Source organism: Pelophylax lessonae, assembly GCF_965119305.1.
Source record: "Pelophylax lessonae genome assembly, chromosome: 1".
NCBI classification, from domain to species: domain Eukaryota; kingdom Metazoa; phylum Chordata; class Amphibia; order Anura; family Ranidae; genus Pelophylax; species Pelophylax lessonae.
Window position 1 is genome coordinate 553189709 of NC_138768.1, and position 20866 is coordinate 553210574.

Sequence of the window (20866 nt, forward strand, 5' to 3'; positions counted from 1 at the left end):
AATGGGAGTATCAGACCACTGCAAATCTACAAAGACCTGGCCGTCCCTCTAAACTTTCAGCTCATACAAGGAGAAGACTGATCAGAGATGCAGCCAAGAGGCCCGTGATCACTCTGGATGAACTGCAGAGATCTACAGCTGAGGTGGGAGACTGTCCATAGGACAACAATCAGTCGTATACTGCACAAATCTGGCCTTTATGGAAGAGTGGCAAGAAGAAAGCCATTTCTTAAAGATATCATTAAAAAGTGTAGTTTAAAGTTTGCCACAAGCCACCTGGGAGACACACCAAACATGTGGAAGAAGGTGCTCTGGTCAGATGAAACCAAAATCGAACTTTCTGGCAACAATGCAAAACGTTATGTTTGGCGTAAAAGCAACACAGCTCATCACCCTGAACACACCATCCCCACTGTCAAACATGGTGGTGGCAGCATCATGGTTTGGGCCTGCTTTTCTTCAGCAGGGACAGGGAAGATGGTTAAAATTGAAGGGAAGATGGATGGAGCCAAATACAGGACCATCCTGGAAGAAAACCTGATGGAGTCTGCAAAAGACCTGAGACTGGGACGGAGATTCGTCTTCCAACAAGACAATAATCCAAAACAAAGCAAAATCTACAATGGAATGGTTCACAAATAAACATATCCAGGTGTTAGAATGGCCAAGTCAAAGTCCAGACCTGAATCCAATCGAGAATCTTTTTAAAGAACTGAAAACTGCTGTTCACAAACGTTCTCCATCCAACCTCACTGAGCTCGAGCGGTTTTGCAAGGAGGAATGGGCAAAAATTTCAGTCTCTCGATGCGCAAAACTGATAGAGACATACCCCAAGCGACTTACAGCTGTAATCGCAGCAAAAGGTAGCGCTACAAAGTATTAACTTTAGGGGGCTGAATAATTTTGCACGCCCAATTTTTCAGTTTTTTATTTGTAAAAAAGGTTTGAAATATGCAATAAATTTCATTCCACTTCATGATTGTGTCCCACTTGTTGATTCTTCACAAAAAATTTGTTTTATATCTTTATGTTTGAAGCCTGAAATGTGGCAAAAGGTTGCAAAGTTTAAGGGGGCCGAATACTTTCGCAAGGCACTGTAGTTGACAAAGTAAAGGCTATGCTGCAAACAGAGAATGCTGGCAACTCACTCTCATTCACGACGGACTGCTGGTCACAAACAGAGTCCGAGTCACTACTCATTCTTACATGCCACTTCATTGACAGCGGATGGACAAAAAGGCAATTGGTGTTGAATACAAAAGTGATGCAAGGATCCCACACAGCTCAGTACAGTAGAGAAAGGTTTCTAGGCATGCTTGAAGAATGGGGAATCAACAAAGACTGAGTGATGCTTGTACAACTTCGAGACAGTGGAGCAAACATGCCTAAAAGAATGAGGCTTGCTGACAAGTCAGACCTCTGTGTCATCATGGCACACAATACCCCCCAACTTTCAAATGATGGTCTGTCAAGCCAAAGAGCTTTGATTAATAGATGTTTTGAGAAGCATGAAGAGATTAAAAATGTTGTGCTTGCAGTCTTTTGAATCCTCGATTAAAGAACCATGCTTTCTTTTCTGATGATGTATTGGGTAAGGCGAAACAATGGCTGACAAGATATGGAGGTGCAGGAGGTTCCTGCCTGAAAAAGACAAGTCCAGAACACTACTTTTATGAAGAGCAGCATGCTGAAAAAACAGACAAATGTCCAAAAATACGTCAACGAACAGAAAAGAATCTGCTTCATCGTCGTTGAATTGATCAGGACATTTTTAGTGTTTTATTGGGGCCTCATGCGGAGGATTCAATTTCTTCTGAATCTGCAACAATGAGCCTTGATGATGAACTTCATCTATATTTGAAAGATGCCATAATTGACAGATGAAGTCATCCTCTTCAGCGGTGGAGAGAAAATGAGGCACTCTACAAAAGACTTGCTTCCCATGCTGGAAGATACCTCTCTCTCTGCTGCTCTGTCCTCCATTCCTCCTGAGCATGTTTACGAAGTTGCAGCAGCAGCATTGTTTGAATAAAACAGAAGACCTTTAACATGTGACCATGGACATGCTGAAATGTTCTGCTTTCTGCATTATTATATTGTTCTGCTTAACTGGGAGTATTGAAAAGAGTAGTGTCCACTCCAATCCAATATCTAGCTGTTGCCTACCTTTTTTTCCTAGCAGTTTTGCACTGACTGCTGTAGTTGCAGTGAGTGCCCTACTGCTAAGAGTCTAAATCCAATGTCTAGCTGTTGCCTAGCTTTTTTTGTAGCAGTTTTGCACTGACTTCTGTCGTTTCAGTGAGTGCCCTACTGCAGAGGTAGTCCACTGACTCCAATCCAATCTGTCTAGCTGTTGGCTTGATTTTTTTCTAGCAGTATTGCACTTCGTTGCAGTCGGTGCCTTACTGCAGAGGTAGTCCTCCACTGACTCCAGTCAAGCCCAATCCACTGTGACATGTGTAGCTGTTGCCTTGCTCTTTTTCTAGCAGTTTTACACTGACTGCACTGCATTAGTTTCAGTCAGTGCCTTACTGCAGAGGTGGTCCTCCTTCACTGACTCCAATCCATCCAATCCACTGTGTATGTGGTGTATATTGTGTAGCTGTTGTGCCTAGCTTTTTTTCTAGCAGTTTTGCACTGACTGCACTGCATTAGTTGCAGTCAGTGCCTTACTGTAGAGGTAGTCCTCTTCCACTGACTCCAGTCCATCCAATCCACTGTGTATGTGTATTTTGTGTAGCTGTTGTTGCCTAGCTTTTTTTCTAGCCGTTTTGCACTGACTGCACTGCAGTAACATATTGCAGTGTGTGAGTCCACTACTGCAGCACTTTATTATGCATTAATGCACAATCAGATGATGTGAAATGCAAAGCAAATGTCCCTGCAATTGAAGTTTTCATATCAGTTTTTATGCAGTTAAGGTGTGAAGAACGAGCACTTAATGTTAAAAATGTTAACAAATAAAGATTAACATGTTTATTAAGAGATGTGTCGAATTTTGTGGTTTTTTTTTTGGGTCATTTTTGCATGTTATAATATCGGCTGATACCGATATGGGATTGGCAAAATATCGGCTGATACCGATATGGGATTGGCAAAATATCGGTATAGGCAACGAAAAAACGATATTGGTCAATCACTAGTAAAAAGAACCCTAAGAAATTCTTTAAATATAAATATATCAACAGCAAAAAAACTAGGTCAGAGCATGTTGCACATATAATTAACGAAGGGAGGATGGTTACAGAGGACACTAAAAAGGCAACCGTGCTTAATGCTTTCTTCTCCTCAGTCTTTACACAAGAAAAAGGAGGGGTTCACTGACCATGACTGTATGGTTAGCAGTACTTCACTGGACTTGCCGCTATGGCTAACAGAGGGTGAAATCAGGGAAAGGCTGGATAAAATTAACACAAATAAATCACCAGGCCCGGATGGCGTTCATCCGATAGAACATTACAGAGTTTTTTGAGTACTATCTAGACCACTGTTCCTGATCTTTGCTGACAGTATTAAGACAGGAACTGTACCAGGTGATTGGAGGAAAGCCAACGTGATACAGATATTCAAAAAAAGGGCAGAGGCATAGCCGGGGAAATTATAGGCCGGTCAGCCTGACGTCAATATTATGTAAACTTCTGGAAGGTATGTAAACTTCTGGAAGGGATGATAAGGGACTATATCCAATTGTTTGCTAAAGACCACAGCAGCAGTAATCCGCATGGGTTTACAAAAGGGCGTACTTGTCAAATCTGTTAACATTCTACGAGGAGGTGAGCTAGACAGGTTGAGACCTGTGGATATGGTGTACCTGGGTTTTGCTAAGGCGTTTGATTTAGCTCCCCACAAACGCTTACATGTATAAAATAAAGTCTGCAGGCATCGGCCACAAGGTTTGCTCTTGGATACGGAACTGGTTAAAGGGGCGTGTCCAAAGGGAGGTAAGAAATAACGCATACTCCTACTGGTCTTGGGTGGCAAGTGGGGTCCCCCAAGGCTCAGTCCTGGGACCAATTTTGTTCAATTTATTCATAAATGGCATTGAGGACGGGATAATTCGCTCGATCTCAGTTTTTACAGATTAAACAAAATTGGGCAGGGCAATAACTTCACATCGTGAGGCAGAAATCTTACAGAATGACCTGAAGAAAATAGAGTGAGCAACTACATGGCAAATGAGGTTTAATGTGGAGAAATGTAAGGTATTGCACTTGGGGACTTAAAACATAAAAGCACAATACACTTTAGGGGGGGGAGGGGGGGACGTCTGGGGGAATCAAAAATGGAGAAAGATCTGAGAGTCTTAGTAAAAGATAGACTTTCTGGACGCATCTGGAGTATTCTGTCCAGTTCTGGTCGCCAGTCCTCAGAAGGGATGTGTTGGAGCTGGAGAGAGAGTCCAGAGAAGGGCAACTAAACTAATTAGGGGATTGGAGGACCTTAATTATGAAGAGCGTTTACAAGCGCTTGATTCTCCCTGGAGAAGAGACACCTGAGAGGGGATATGATGAGGTATTTGTGCCTCCTCAACGGTGATCTCCGCATAGAAAAAAAAAAAAACTATTCAGTCGCAAGGAATGCATGAGGACACAAGGTCATACAATGCGATTAGTGGAGAAGCTGTTTAACCTCAGGCTACGCAGGGGGTTCTTTACAGTAAGGGCTACAAGACTGGAATTCTCTGCCACAAATGGTAGTAACTGTGGGGGGTATGGCTACGTTAGACTCTTGGATGTACATCTCAGGGATGAAAGCATTCAGAGGTATGAGAAAAGATTACGGCCACACACACACACACCTACACAGGATGAACTGGATGGACTATTGTCTTTATTCAATCTCAACTACTATGTAACTAAGGAGGGGTTCCCCACCACCGAAATCAGTGCCCACAGGGCTCCACTGTCATGGCCGCCACTATTTCCAAAAGCAAACCAAAACAAAAGGGCCACCGGACTACACAAACATGGCCGCTGTGTATGGAAACACAGGCTACAACAAAATGGCGGCACCACAAGGCTTACAGAGACCCAGGAGGGAGACCAGGTCTTAAGGACAGATACAGGCAGGATGCGGGGCTCTCTCAGGAGCCCCCACCAGGTACAACCACCCCCCGCAGTCGATCCTTAGGTAGCCGAGGGCGCCCCCGACTCCGTTCACCAGTTTGCGCCCCTGCCCCCATCCCAGGAAAGTGGACAGACCACTGAAACAGCCCCAGCATGGAGGGGGCAGGATGAGGGACTTGGCGGGGGGGGGGGGGGGGGGGTGCCTGCTGGGAGAGGAACCCGGGGGTCCGACTGTCCCAAGGAGGAGCCCACGTCAACCCCAAAAACCCTCCAGGGGGGGGGATAGATACTCCAATAAAACAAACCTTAGTGCTGCACTAAATAATATAATATAAAACAATCAGAAATTTATGAATAACTGGATTTTGTGAACGTGTGCACCGACGACCAAGTTGCCGCTTTGCAAACGTGCATCACTGACACCTGATGGGCGAAAAGCCCAAGAGGTACTCAGCGCTCGAGTAGAATGCACCTTCACCAGGAAGGGAGGAACCTGACCCTTTAATGAATAAGCCTGAACCACCGTCTGCCTGATCCATCTGGATATGGTCACAGCAGAGGCAACCAATCCTTTAGGAGGTCTTTCGGAAAGGGCAAAAAGAGTCCTATTACCTGAAAGATTCAGTAGCTGCCAGGTAAACGAATTGCCCGAACCACATCCACAGAATGCAAAGCAATTTCTTTGGGATGCTTGAGCTTTAGGACAGAGTGAAAGCAGCACAAGGTCTTCATTCAAATGCAAAATGAGAAACCACCTTAGAAAGGAACGACTGATTAGGTCGAAGTACCACCTTACCCCTGTGGACCACCAGATAAGGGGAACGGCAGGATAACGCCTCCAATTCAGACGCCCTGGGGGCAGAAGTGATGGCCACAAAAAAGGCAACCTTCTGAGATAATGTAAGCAGGGTAATCTCCCTAATTTTCTCAAACAGAGGTTTTTGAAGAAGAACAGAGAACACTAAATTCAGATCACACGGATGCATAGGGGATCGCTTCGGAAGAGCTAGATGACCCACCCCCTCAATAAAAGTGCTAAACAGGGCATGCGTAGCTAATAGGACATTGGAAATAAATCGCCAAAGTCGACACTTGTCCTTTTGCCCAAAGCCAAACGCTATTCAACCCCTCTTTGAAGAAAGGTCAAAACCCTAGCTACCGAGAACAAGCTAGGGTGCACTTTTAGCGATTCACACCATGAAATGTACGAGGATAGATCTTCCTGAAAGTATACTTCCTGGCCTTCAATAGTGTAGGAATCAGAGTCAGAAAGACCCCTATCCTTCAGTACCTGGCTTTCAACAGCCACGCCATTAAAGCCAGCGACTAAAGCAGGATGGAAGATCGGTCCTGAGACAACAGATCTTCCCAAGAGGATGTCTCCAAGAAGCATCGGCGACAAACCTTACCAAGTGACCTTTAAGTAACTTCATCCATTCGGTGATGGTCCGACACCAGGGTGATCACAAATATTGGTTTCAATATTGAGCCCGCCAACATGTAAATGGAGGGACAGAGACTCAATCCGTCCATCAACGGGGTCCGTAAAGTCCAGGGACTCTTCCACCCGGACCACAGTAGACTTATTTAGTCTGGAAACAGGATGATCCACCTTTGGTGGCACAGTCTATTGAGTGGAAACCACATCCGCTAAGGGGTAACGGCATTTAAAACGCTTGGGCACCACTATGTGCTTGATGCGCACCCACTGTTCATTGATAATATAGTAAAAAAGTTACAGGAAAGTTAACAATTTGCCAGATTTATGGGATTTGCGAATGCCAAAAGATACCTGCGTTACTGACACTGTAGACTCATCCGCCATTTTTTTAAGTTTCTCGCACAGAAACTAGAATTGCTTCCACCAATGCGCTTTCCCGCGTGGCGGCTGACGAGGGCATGTCCTCTTCGCCCTCAGAAGGCGATAACACAGATCCACCAAGGTGGTGTGCGTCTGTTGCGGCTATATCTGCCTCAGAATCTGATACTACAGATGGAGGTGAAGGAAAAGGGCGCTTACGGCTAACAGCGCTTTAGAACACTAAATCCACTTTTGACACCAGGCTTTCCAAAACTGCTGTAAACGCAGACAGGGGCTGCGACTCAGAGGGTCCCGCACTGAGGGGGGGGGGGGGGGGGGCCTGTAGATGACATTTTTTGTCCTGGGACTACATTTACACTGAAATAAAAAAAGAAGATGCAGTGTCACTTTAAAAGGGTCGCAAAAACGCAATCGCACCGCTGCACTAGCTGCACCACTGCACTAGCAAGTCCCAGCCTAACAGTGTGTCAGCAGAGTGAGTGAAGAATACCTACAAGAGACCCCAAACACATTACCAAACCGCTCAGGAGGCTTTCAGGAATGTTCTGTGCATCAGAAAGGAAAAAAATGATCTGACACAGGAAGTAGAAAAAACACCTGGGTCATAGCTAGAGTCTGTAGCGTCTGCCTTGCTTGTCCAGCGATTGTGGACTACAAGAAAATGGATGCCCCATGCATTCCTACAGGGAACTAACAGAAAATGGCTGCCCATGCATTTACAATGAGAAAAGCTGAGCACGAATCTATAGGAAAATAGCGGGCCCCATTGTACGCCATGCAGTCTCCAGGAGGTCCCACAGACAAGAGGCATCGGAGGGTCTCCAGGAGACCAGGAACAGCAGTTTCATTCGTGCCTGCATGCCGCCAGTCTACACTCCTGGGAGCTGGTTCGGCCTAGCCGCCGCCTGCCGTCACTGTCCTTGCAAGGAGGGAAAAGGACAGTGACGGCACCCGGTGAATGGCCAGAACCAGCTCCCAGGAGTGTAGACTGACAGCTTGCAGACACGAATGAAACTGCTGATGGAGGATATTGTATTAGACTGGTGCGCTGGAAGCACCAGCAAAATGTGAGTGAGTATCCATACTATTGTTTTTAATAAAGATATGCTAATAAGGGTATAATTTGATTATTATAAATTATTGCAATGGTGCTGTGGAGTGAGACGACAAGCAGTACGTATTGGGTCTAACTGGATGCTCATCCCCAGGCCGGCATTATTAGACAAGCTTAGATGCAAGGTCACATCATTTGAGGTGAGAACCCAACTATAAAGGGGGGGGGGGGGGGAACGACACTCATGGTGGCACATGGATGTGTTCATTTAACTGCACGAAAGGAGAAGGAAGAGTGAGCACCCAATACAATACGGATGTCGGTTGGGGGATCTTCACAATATATATTACAATTTGCATAGTTGTGGTCTTTGTTTTTAAAGAAGCATCTGATTATATCATAAGTATTAATAATTCACGCTATTTATAGTAGAGTACACATTTGTCACAACTGAGGTTTTAGCAGTTATTCATCAATTTTTGATTGTTTTCGATGATATTATTTAGCGCAGCACTAAGGTTTGTTTTATTATGACACTATACACTTTAGTATGAGATGGTGATCAGTGCTTGCAGCTGGCTTGATTGAAATAGTGTTGGTCGTAGTAGCTTGCAGGATTCTTTGATACTGGGATAGCTACTCACCATACCAGGAACCAGGTGGGCACCGCTCCAGACAGAACCCCTCTCCATCAAAATGGGGGGCTGTCGGCCAGGAGGAAAGCTGTAACTCGGGCCGAGACCCGGTCGTATGCGACCTCGTGAGGAGTTTAACTCACAGGCCAGCCCCCGATCCAGTGGGGCTATGTCGCAGCTGACGTGCTCAGTAGCCAGACTGAGGCCGTCGCCCAGTCAGGCAGTTAATTTTATATCTCACAGGAAAAATCTAGGAGAAAAAAAGTTTCTATACAAAAAAGAAAAAAAATTGCCAGGACCAAAGATCCCAGCAAGCAAATAGGTCCTGACTAGAAAGAGGAAAAAAAAAAAAATATTTTCTGCCTAGCGTCCTACTTCTGTAAGGGGTGGGGGCTGTTTCAGTCAATGAACGAAAGAGAAAGTGTCTTGTGTTTTAATACAGTAAAACATTAGTATAAAAAAAGAAAAAAAAAAAAAAACACACAAAAACTGCAGGTCACACTACAGCTGCACTACAAAAATCGCACTGAAAAGCAGATAAAAAAAAAAAAAAATCACACTGCACTCATCTGAATCTAACTCAAAAGATTTTTACCTTCCATCTCATATTCAAATATACTTCACATAAAATGACTGACCTCTCCTCTTCTCCCTCTAGGAGCTTGCGGTAGGCACTAATCTCCATATCGAGAGCATATTTAACATCTAGTAGTTCCTGATATTCTGTCAGTTGTTGCTGTATGTGATCCCTCATTGCTGCGATCTCTTTCTCTTTACTATCCAACATTTTCCGGTACTTGTCACGATCACTGGACAGCAATTCCTCTAGTTCACGGATACGGTCCTCTGCTGTATTCACCTATAAAACAATCCACTCTATTAAATGGTAGTTTTCTTTTTAACGCTATGTGATTCAGAACAAGATGTTACCTGTCCCTTTAGTGACTAGGGACAGGCTTGCTGAAGAAATACATGGATGTAGGGGAATCGATCACTCAAAGACTGCAAACTGCAGCATGTGAGCCCATCATTGCAAGGTAGAGTAAAACAAAAACACAGATTAAAACTTTAGTAAAAATTAACCAAATCATTTGAAATTATACAATGCCTTGAAGCATAAGATTAAGTATTAAGCTTAATTTTTTAGTACATAAATAAGCAAAACGGTTATGAATGTGCTTTACTAAGCACCACAAAGAAAGTGAAATGGCCAATGGGCAACAATAACTGAAAAGGAAAAGCAATGCAGAGTACTTCTTTTAGTGTACTGTACCTGCTTCTGAAGACCAGAGAGCTGGTAGCCAAGTGACTCAATCCTCATTCGTGCTTCCATTAGCTCTTCACGGGCAGCCTCAGCAGCTTGGTCAGTATGGTCAGAAGAACGCTTAATATTGTCCAACTGAAAAAAGAAAGAAATAAAATAACTTTTTAATAAAACCACCAGAAAATTTGTTTTGTTTGTTTTTTTTGGACTAAGGTTCCTTTCATACAAGCGTCATCCATTCAAAGAAAAAAACGGATTCAGTTTACATCCGCTTTTGAATTTTCCCAAAAGATTCCTTAACAACCATGATTCATTTCTACCGTCAGTGGGGGGATTCCCCACCGACAGCAGAATGTAAACAAGTTTTTTTTTTTTAAATTACAAACATAAAATGGCGCGCAGGTCCCCTCTCCCATTCCATACCAAGCCCTTTGGGTCTATAGGGATGAGACTTGAAGGAATCTGAAAGCTGTGATAGAGGGCCACCATGTGAATGAGGATGGGGGTACATAATTCAAAATGTAAAGAAAAATAAATAAAAACACCACACATTTTATGTAAATCGGGAATATTTGTTTCTTATTAAGAGACTTGATAAAAAATTTTGTGTTTTTATTCAAATACAGTTTTTTTGGTAAACGAGTAGGGGTACTATGCATCTTGGGGCTTCCTTGTTAAAAGGGGTTACCCCCCACATCCACCAGGCTAGGGTTGCATGGAAGAGGCCCTTGTCCTCATCAACACAGGGGACAAGGTGCTTTGCCAGGGGGTGTTCCCGAATGACCTGGTATGGATTGGGGAGGGGCAGCACAAAGTTTGGAGGATGCAAAAGCTTTCATTTACATTCATTCCAGTCCATTTCAAATGGACCTGGACAGAGCCTTGTTCCGCTTAAAAAAAAAAACAAAAACAAACGGAAACCAATATTAAAACGATCATCTGTTTGCCTACAGAAATGAATTGCTGTCTATTTTCCATCCATCAATCAATGGATGAGTGAAAGACTGAACACCCGTGTGAAAGAAGCTCAAGACTGAAATGGAGGAAAAGGCAATACATTCACGTTTACAGCTTTTCTATAGGAGTTCCCTCTCCAGGAGTCAGAATTCTAATTTATATGTTTGCGCCAAGTGCCCATTAAAATAGAAACACTGCTAATCTTTTTTTCTTTGTCTACATGGCTGGTAGGATAGCCAAATGGCCTCAGTGCTTTACAAGTCACCGATTCTGAACAAGTAAAGCGATATAGAATTCTGATGTGCTACAAGCTTGCTGCAGATACATGCTTCAGAATTACTAAAGCCAGATATAGCCAGACACTTTTTTTTTTTTGGAGGCAATAGGTCAGTCCCCATAGTCTATCACAGGAGGAACTTAAAAGCCAAAGCTTAAGAGTTTTTTTTTTTCAAAAAACAGCACAAGGGACGGTATTTACATTCAACTCAAAATGTCCCATGTGCTTCTGGCTGGCCTTGTATTAAACCACTGCAGCACTGGATTACAGCTGCAGAGGTATGGAGGAAGGGGCAGGGCAGAGGACTTTGAATTTTAACTAAGACCAGCTAGCACAAGGGATGCTTCGCATTGAAGTACCATCCCTTGTGATGATTTTTTTCCCCAATTTTACCTAAAGGCAAGTTTTCCTGACTGGCTAGGCCTCTGGCTTTTTATCAATGAATGTGAGGCTTCCTCTGATTGGCTTAGGTGGACAGATGACATGCTCTTTTCAGCCAGCCAGAGGAAGCATTGTTTTCATTTATAAAATACAAGGTGTTCTGTGATGAACAGAGCCTGACTCCGTTTTGTTCCAACAGCAATTCTGTTGCCCCTCAACCTGACTCAGTTGTGTTCTGGCAGCAGACATGAGGTTCCCATGCCACTGCTGAAACATAGCACTGTATACAGCAGCAAAAGTAAACATGAGGGTAGGCATTAAATATTGCCCAGACAGAGAATACTACCACCATGGATACTACTGCTGAATCATAGTCAATCCCATTACCTTAGATTGATAGGTTTGTTCCAGTTCTTCTTTGTAGAGCTTCACTTGCTCATCGTGCTGTTTCCTAAGCTCATCTAGAGCTTGTGCCAGTTTGGATTCATAATCATATCTGCTACCCCTGTCCACTTCTACGTAGCTGCGCTCGTGTCGTTTCCTGCTTTCTCTGCATTCCTGTAACCAGAGAAAGTTATATACAGCTTTAACAAGCAACACCAACTCCTTTCCACCACAATATGGAATCTCTTTACCTCTTCATATATGTTTTTTCTGAACTCAAGCTCCTCCTGCAGACTTTGGCAGCGGTTCTCCATATCAACACGCATCAAAGTTTCCTTCTCCAGCTGCTTCTTAGCGACAGCATGACCATCTTCAGCCTAACAAAATCAGATGTACAGATAATTTTCCACTTGGAAGTCTCACTGAGTGGACAAAGAATGAATCTTCAACAGAAGCAGCTAAAATGTGGCAACACCATCTATAATTTTCTTTTTTTTTTTTTTAAACAATTGTTTATATGAGTAGTTTGCAATTCATGTGTACATGTGGGAATTCATGTTTGCCTAGTATTTAGGCTCCACTTCTTGCTTTGCAGTACTTCACAATAGTTGCAGTTACTGCAGCTGCTAAAATTCACTGCCTCATTGGCTAATCCTCTAATTTGTAGGATTTAGAGAAAAAAAGAAAAAAAGAAAAAAAAAAAAACATACATAACATTTATATATATATATATATATATATATATATATATATATATATATATATATATATATATATATATATATATATATATACACATACATACATACATACATACATACATACATATACATACATATATAATTATTTTTAACCACTTCCATACAGAGCAGTTACACCCCCTTCCTGCCCAGACCAATTTTCAGCTTTCAGCGCTTTCACACTATGAATGATAATTAGTCATCCAACGCTCTACCCAATCAAATTTCTTATCATTTTTTTCACACAAATAGAGCTTTCTTTTGGTATCATTTAATCACCACCGAGTTTTTCATTTTTTGCGATATAAGTGGAAAAAAGAACGATAATTTTGGAGAAAAAACATTTTGTTTTAGTTTCTATTATAACATTTTGCAAATTTTTTTTCATAAACTTGGGCTGAAATTTATACTACTACATATCTTTGTTAAAAATAACCCAAATTAGTGATTATTATTTAGTTTGTGTGAAAGTTCTAGAGTCTACAAGCTATGGTGCCAATCATTGAAAATTGATCACACCTGATGTACCGACGGCCTATCTCATTTTTTGAGTCCCTGAAATGTCAGGACAGTACAAATACCCCCCAAATTACTCCTTTTTGGAAAGTAGACATTCCAGGGTATTTAGTAAGAGGCATGGTGAGCTTTTTGAAGTCGTTAATTTTTCCCACAATTCTTGGGAAAATTAATAATTTTTTTTTTTTTTTTTTTTTTTTTTTTTTTTTTTTTTTTTACACAAAATTTTTATATAAAGCAAGTTATAGCAATACCACACGTGTGAGACTTTTACACAGCCTGGCCACATACAGAGGCCCAACATTCAAGGAGCACCGTCAGGTGTTCCAAGAGCATAAATTACACATATAATTTCCTAACGACCTATCACACTTTTGAAGGCCCTGGAGCACCAGGACAATGGAATTACCCACAAAATGACCCCATTTTGGAAAGCAAACATCCCAATGTATATTGTATGAGGCATAGTGAGTCTTTTGAACATGTCATTTTTTTTTTCTACAAGTTTTTGGAAAATGTGGAAAGAAAAAATGGAAATGCATTTTTTTTTTTTTTTTTTTTTTTTTTTACACAAAGTTGTCAATTTATAAGATATTTCTAACACATAGCATGACACCCCAAAATAGATTCTGCTACTCCTCCCGAGTATGGCGATCCCACATATGATACTTTGTCACATCCTGGCCACATACAAACGCCCAACATGCAAGGAGCACCGGCAGGTGTTCTAGGGGCATAAATTACACATAACCTTTCATTACAACATATCACACTTTTAAGGCCCTGGAACACCAGGACAATGGAAACCCCCACAAAATGACCCCATTTTGGAAAGCAAACACCCCAACACATAATCTAGGAGGGATGGGCTGCAGATAGGTACTCGGGTACTCTGGAGACAGGTACTCAAAGTACCCGAGTACCTGTCACCAGCCCATCAGAGTACCCGATTAGCTGTCACCAGCACACCAGAGTACCTGATAGGCTGGTGACAGGTACTTTGATGGGCTCACACAGGATCAGTGTGTGAGGAGGAGAACACGGTAACAGCTAGTTACCGTTGTCTCTGTTGACATTCTGTGAACGGCTGTGATTGGACACAGCCGGTCACATGGTAAAGAGACAATTTCATTGGCTCTTTACCCTGATCAGGGATGGACTGTGTCAGAGTGACAATCTCCATCCCCGATCGCCACGGGGCGCGCGCGAGCGGCGTGCACGAGGGAAGTGCATGTGGCCGGCTGTGATTGGACACAAACGGTCACATGGTAAAGAGCCATTTTTTAATGGCTCTACAGCGATCAAGGATGGGCTGTGTCCCGACGGACGCGCCGCATCCCCGATGGGGGGGGGGGGGGAGCAACGGATACGGGCGGGCGGACGTCCGGATCGACGGAGTGTTCCTGCCGGCGTCACTTTACAATGGCCCGGTAAGGATGTGCTTAAAAAGGTAAAAACACTGCAACAGTTGAAAAAGTATACCCATTTGTGATTAGGACAGACACAGTATTCAAATCAAGTTTACAATTGATAACTAAAGTGGTTTGAAAGGCTGAAGGTTTTTTAACCTTCATGCATTCTATGCATGGAGGTAAAAAAAAAAAAAACCTTAAAATGTGAAGCTTCCCCCTCAGAATCACCCCCTTATACTCACTTGAGCCCAAACCAGCAATGTGCATGAGAGCAGAAGCTCACCTGGGTCTCTTCCTCCTCATTGGCTGAGACACAGCAGAGGGAGCCATTGATTCAGACAGGATTATTTATGGCAAACAGCTGCCCAGACCCTTCAAAGAACTAATAGGGTTTTAAATGCTCGAATTTCCAGAACAGCACAAATAAAAAAAAGGTAAAAACTGTAATATTTAAATTATCCTGTGGGAAAATGCAACATGTGTAAAGTAAAGTAGGCGTTTTCCCAACTTGATTGCAAATATGAAAATACTTTAACTGCTTGCCGACCGCCGCAAGTAGATTTACTGCGGCGGTCAGCCCCTGCCAGGCAGAGTGACGTTAATTAACGTCACTAGCCTGGGAGGGTCTGGGGGGGGAGCGAGCGCGCGCCCGCGGAGGCGCGGTCACGCACCCCCCCGCGCGTGTGACCAGCGGACCCGATGTCCGCCGGCCACTCGGCGATCGTCGGGGGAAGAGGGAGAATGTCAGGCAGCTTGTGTAAACAAGCTGCCTGTCATTCTCCTCGCTGTAAAGACACTGATTACACGGATCTAGTATGTAGATCCGTTGATCAGTGTCCTTACAGCTAGAGCCACAGCCAATCACAGTAAGAATCACGCCCCTAGGGACACACACAGCCCCTCCCTCTCAAATAAAGTTAAACCCTTCACTGCCAGTGTATTTTTACAGTAACAGTGCATATGTATAGCACTGATTACTGTAGTAAGGTCACTGGTAACCCCAAAAGTGTCAAAAATGTCAGTCAAGGGTCCGATCTGTCCGCCGCAATGTCGCAGTACCGCAAAAAAAAAAAAAAAAAATCGCAGATCGCCGCCATTACGCGTTAAAAAAAAAAAAACAACAAAAATGACAAAAATCTTTCCCTTTGTTAGTAAACGCGATAACTTTTGCGCAAACCAATCAAAATACGCTTTTTGCGATTTTTTTTACCAAACATAGGTAGGATAAAACAAATTGGCCAAAAATGTTAAAAAATTTTGATTTTTACATTTTTTTTTTGGGGAATTTCATATAAAAAAATGTGAAAAATATTGTTATTTTTGCAAAATTGTCGCTCTTTTTTTGTTTATAGCGCGTGATCAAAAAATCGCACAGGTGATCAAATACCACCAAAAGAAAGCTCTGTTTGTGGGAAAAAAAGGACGTCAAATTAGTTTAGGTACAGCGTCGCACGACCGCGTAATTGTCCGTTAAAGTCACGCAGTGCCGAATCGCAAAATACCCCCTGGTCTTTTAGCAGGAAAATCCTCCGGGGCTTAAGTGGTTAATATGACTGCATAATGTAGTGCTCAATTGTCTTATTAAAAACAGGTCTGCTTCTCTTGATCTGCAGACTACTCACACAAACCATCTGCATACCTTGGCAAGTTGAGCGCGCAAATCAGCCACTTCTGCCTCAAGCTTCCTCTTGTCCTCTAGGGCGGTTGTAAGCTCTGCCTCGCTCCGAAAATGCAATGCCTCCAGGTCCTTATTGCGATGTTGTGCACTAACCAGCTCAGCATCTTTTTTCTTAAAACTGAAAAAAAAAATATAAAAGATACTATAAAAGAAAAAAAAAAAAAATTGTATACAAGCAAAACATTAAGCAAGTTTTATTTTTAAACACAAATCGCTAAGGCCCCGTTCACACTGGGGCGATCCGACTTCCCCGGGCGACAACACAGGTCGCGGCACGCTGCTCGCACCGCGACCTCGGAGCGGCCGGCACGGACTTCATAACATTGAAGTCTATGCAGGTTGCTCCTGGTCGCCCCAAAGAAGTTCCGGACCCTTTTTCTAAGTCGGAGCGACTTGTGTCGCTCCTATTAGAATGGGTCCATAGCTTCTGTATGGCAGGCGACCTACGGCGACCTGTCAGGCGACCAGGTCGCCCCCAGTGTGAACGGGGGCTAACACTGGTAACTCTATTCAGCAAAAACTTTAACAACAGTATTTGAACCTGGAGAGAGCCGCGCCCCCCCTGACAGATAGCAGGGAACACTACTCTGTCATCAGAGCTAAGGTCAGGCGTACCCGACCCCGTTCTTCTGTTGCCGAGTTGCAACAATTACATAGTTCTCGCATGCAGCAGAAGATCAGTACTAGTGCCGCTCAACCCTTTGGTGAACTGGCAAGCACCAGCAGCCTAGTACATCCTGGTCGTAGTCAAACCAGCACTGCAGTAACACTCGGTGACTTGGCGAGTCCCATAAGTGCAGTTCAAGCTGGTGCTGTGTCCTGCAGCCACCAAGAATTCGAAAACAGGCCCACAGAGCCCATAGTGTCATTCCTGATGCGCTTGCAAATCCTGATTGGGAGCCCACAACTTCTGCAGCGCCTGTGCTCCCCCCTCCTGCAGGTGTAGGCATCATCTTGGTATTGTTAACAGCCAGCGGTCGGCTTTCCTGTAAAAGCAATCCTAGCAGCCAATTAGCCACTAGAATTCTTTTACAAGCAGTGGGAGCATTGTCCCTTAACCACTTACCGTCCACCCGTCGATTTACGTCGGCCCTTTGACGCTAAATACCGAGGTTATAGCAGCAGATAGACAGATTTTTTAAAACGGCGGGCGAACGGCTTTTAGATAAGAGTGGTCCCAGCGGCAGGCCGTTTTCCCCGCTTACCGGACCCGCCAGCAGTGGGGAAACGATCCGATCCTGGATCCTCAGAGACAGGAAGTAGAGTGAGGGCAAGATGGCCCCTACTCGGCTATGGTCTTGGAGGACCGGAGCAACGTCAAACGTTGTTGCCTAGTAACTAGTTTACAGGGCCTTTTTTGTTTCAACAATTTTTTTTTTCTTTTTTAGTGTAGTTGTGAGGTCTGAGGTCTTTTTGATGTTTACATTCCTTGTAATAGGAATAAAAATGATCAAACATTTTTTTTTTTTTTAAATAAACTGTAAAAATAAATAAAATAAATAAATAGGAAAAAAAAAAAAAATTAAAAGCGCCCGTCCCCGTTAGTTCGCGCGCAGAAGCGAACGCATATGCAAGTCCCGCCCACATATGTAAACTGTGTACAAACCTCACTCGAGGTATCGCCGCGGTCATTAGAGCGAGAGCAATAATTTGAGCCCTAGACCTCTTCTAACTCTAAGCTGGTAACCTGCAGGAATTTTTAAAGTGTCGCCTATGGGGATTTTTAAGTACCAATATTTGTCGCCATTCCGCAAGCATGCGCAATTTTGAAGCATGACATGTTGGGTATCTATTTACTTGGCGTAACATTCTTTCACATTATGGAAAAGAATTGGGCTAACTTTACTGTTTTCTTATCTTTTTAATTAAAAAAAGTGAATTTTTCCCAAAAAAAATTGCGTTTGGAAAACCGCTGCGCAAATATTGCAACGATCTCCATTTTATTCTCTGCGATAGATAGATATATAGTTTGGGGGTTCTAAATAGTTTTCTAGCAAAAAGAAAAAAAAAAATTTTTTTACCAAGTGTCAAAAAATAGGCCTGGTCTTAAAGTGGTTAAATGATATTGCTCAAACATGCCATAGGTATATGTAAAATTACAGCCCAAAATACATTCTGCTGCTTCTCTTACAGGGATAGCACGTGTGAGACTTTTTGGCAGTCTAACCACGTACAGGACCCCGAAAATCTCACCGCCTTCAAGCTTTCTAAGGGGGTAAATTGTTGATTTCACTCCTCACTACCTATCAAAGTTTCGGAGGTGATGAAATGCCAAGATAACACAACCCCCCCCCCCCCAATGACTTTTTTTTCGGAAAGTAGACACCCCAAGGTATGTACTATTGTGAGTATTTTGCAGCTTTCATTTGTTTTGGAAAATGAAGAGAAAAATATATATATATTTTTTTTCAAAACTTTGTGACAAAGCAAGATCAGCAAAAATACTCACATGCCTCTGAGCAAATAGCTTAGGGTGTCTACTTTCCAAAAAGGGGTCATTTGGGGGGGGGGGGGGGGTTGTGCAATCTTGGCATGGCCTCCGAAACAGTGATAGGTAGTGAGGAGTGAAATTAACAATTTACGCCCTTAGAAAGCCTGTAAAAGTGCATAAATTCCAGTATATACACCATAGTTTGTAGACGCTATAAAAAAAACTTTTGCGCAAACCTATATTTATATATATATATATATATATATATATATATATATATATATATATATATATATATATATATATATATATATATATATATACACATATACACACACACACACACACACACACACACACATTCATTAAAAAGTTTGGGTCACTTAGAGATATCTTTTTTGAAAAAAAAGCACTGTTTTCAATGAAGATAACATTTAATTAATCAGAAATACAGTCTAGACATTGTTAATGTGGTAAATGACTATTCTAACTGGAAACAGCTGATTTTTAATGAAAAATCTACATAGGTGTACAGAGGCCCATTTCCAGCAACTGTCACTCCTGTGTTCTAATGATACATTGTGTTAGCTAATTGGGTTAAAAGGCTAATTGATGATTACAAAACCTTTGTGCAATTAGGTTAGCATAGCTGAAAACTGTTGTGCTGATTAGAGAAGATATAAAACTGGCCTTCCTTTGAGCTAGTTGAGTATCTGGAGCATCAGCTTTTGTGGGATCGATTATACTCTCAAAATGGCCAGAAAATGAGAACTTTCTTCTGAAACTCGACAGTCTATTCATGTTCTGGGAAATTAAGGCTTTTTCATGCGGGAAATTGCCAAGACACTGAAGATTTCCTACAATGGTGTGTACTACTTCCTTCAGAGAACAGCACAAACAGGCTCTAACCAGAACAGAAAGAAGTGGGAGGCCCCGGTGCACAACTAAGCAAGAGGACAAGTACATTAGAGACTCTAGTTTAAGAAATAGGTCCTCAACTGGCAGCTTCATTAAATGGTACCCACAAAAACGCCAGTGTCAACATCCACAGTGAAGAGGCGAATCCGGGATGCTGGGCAGAGTGGCAAAGAAAAAGCCATATCGGAGACTGGCAAATAAAAAAGGAAAAGATTTGGGTGGGCAAAAAAACAGACATTGGACAGAGGAAGATTGGAAAAAAAGTGTTATGGACAGACCAATCTAAGTTTGAGGTGTTTGGATCACACAGAAGAACATTTGAGATGCAGAACAAGTGAACAGATGCAGGAGGAGTGCCTGAGGCCATCTGTTAAGCATGGTGGAAGTAATGTGATGGTCTGGGGCTGCTTTGGTGCTGGTAAAGTGGGAGATTTGTACAAGGTAAAAGGGATTTTGAAGCAGGAAGGCTATCACTCCATTTTGCAATGCCATGCCATACCCTATGGACAGCGCTTGACTGGAGCCAATTTCCTCCTACAACAACAGGACAATGACCCAAAGCACACCTCCAAACTATGCAAGAACTATTTAGGGAAGAAGCAGTCAGCCGGTATTCTGTCTGTAATGAAGTGGCCAGCACAGTGACCAGATCTTAACCCTATTGAGCTTTTGTGGGAGCAGCTTGACCATATGGTACGTAAGAAGTGCCCATTAAGCCAATCCAACTTGTGGGAGGTGCTTCAGGAAGCGTGGGCTGAAAATTTCTTCAGATTGCCTCAACAAATTGACAGCTAGAATGCCAAAGGGCTGCAAGGCTGTAATTGCTGCAAATTGAGAATTCTTTGATAAAAGCAAAGTTTGAAGGACAAAACTATTATTTCAAATAAAAATCATTATTCCTAACCTCATCAATGTCTTGACTATATTTTCTATTCATTTTGCAACTCTTGATGAATAAAATTGTGAGTTTCAATGGAAAACATGAAATTGTCTGGGTGACCCCAAACTTTTGAACGGTAGCGTACTTATACACACATACATACACACACACGCATGCATAAACACACATACACACACACACACCTATTGAGATTTTTTTTTTTTTTTTAAATCAGACATGTATAGCTAAATACATTTTGGCCTAAATGTATGACAAAAATTGTTTATTGGATTTCATAAGAAACCGTAGGAAATTTAATTATTTTTCTGAAAATTTTCTTTTATATTGCAAAAAATAAAAAACCGCAGAGGTGATCAAATATCACGAAAAGAAAGCTCTATTTGTGGGGGGCGACATACATTTGGTTTGGGTACAGCATTGCAAGACTGCA

At 42.6% G+C, this 20866-nt stretch overlaps 1 protein-coding gene across 1 annotated transcript in view; it reads right to left on the reverse strand.

Moving 5' to 3' along the window:
- Nucleotides 1–20866, reverse strand: part of LMNB2 (lamin B2) — an 84131-nt gene that overhangs the window by 29775 nt on the left and 33490 nt on the right. The window contains exons 3-7 of the mRNA XM_082270935.1: nt 16148–16304; nt 12092–12217; nt 11844–12014; nt 9851–9976; nt 9216–9436 (exon numbers count right to left, since the gene is read on the reverse strand). Of these exons, the coding sequence (XP_082127061.1) occupies nt 9216–9436; nt 9851–9976; nt 11844–12014; nt 12092–12217; nt 16148–16304 (801 nt within the window). The remainder of the gene's footprint in view (nt 1–9215; nt 9437–9850; nt 9977–11843; nt 12015–12091; nt 12218–16147; nt 16305–20866) is intronic.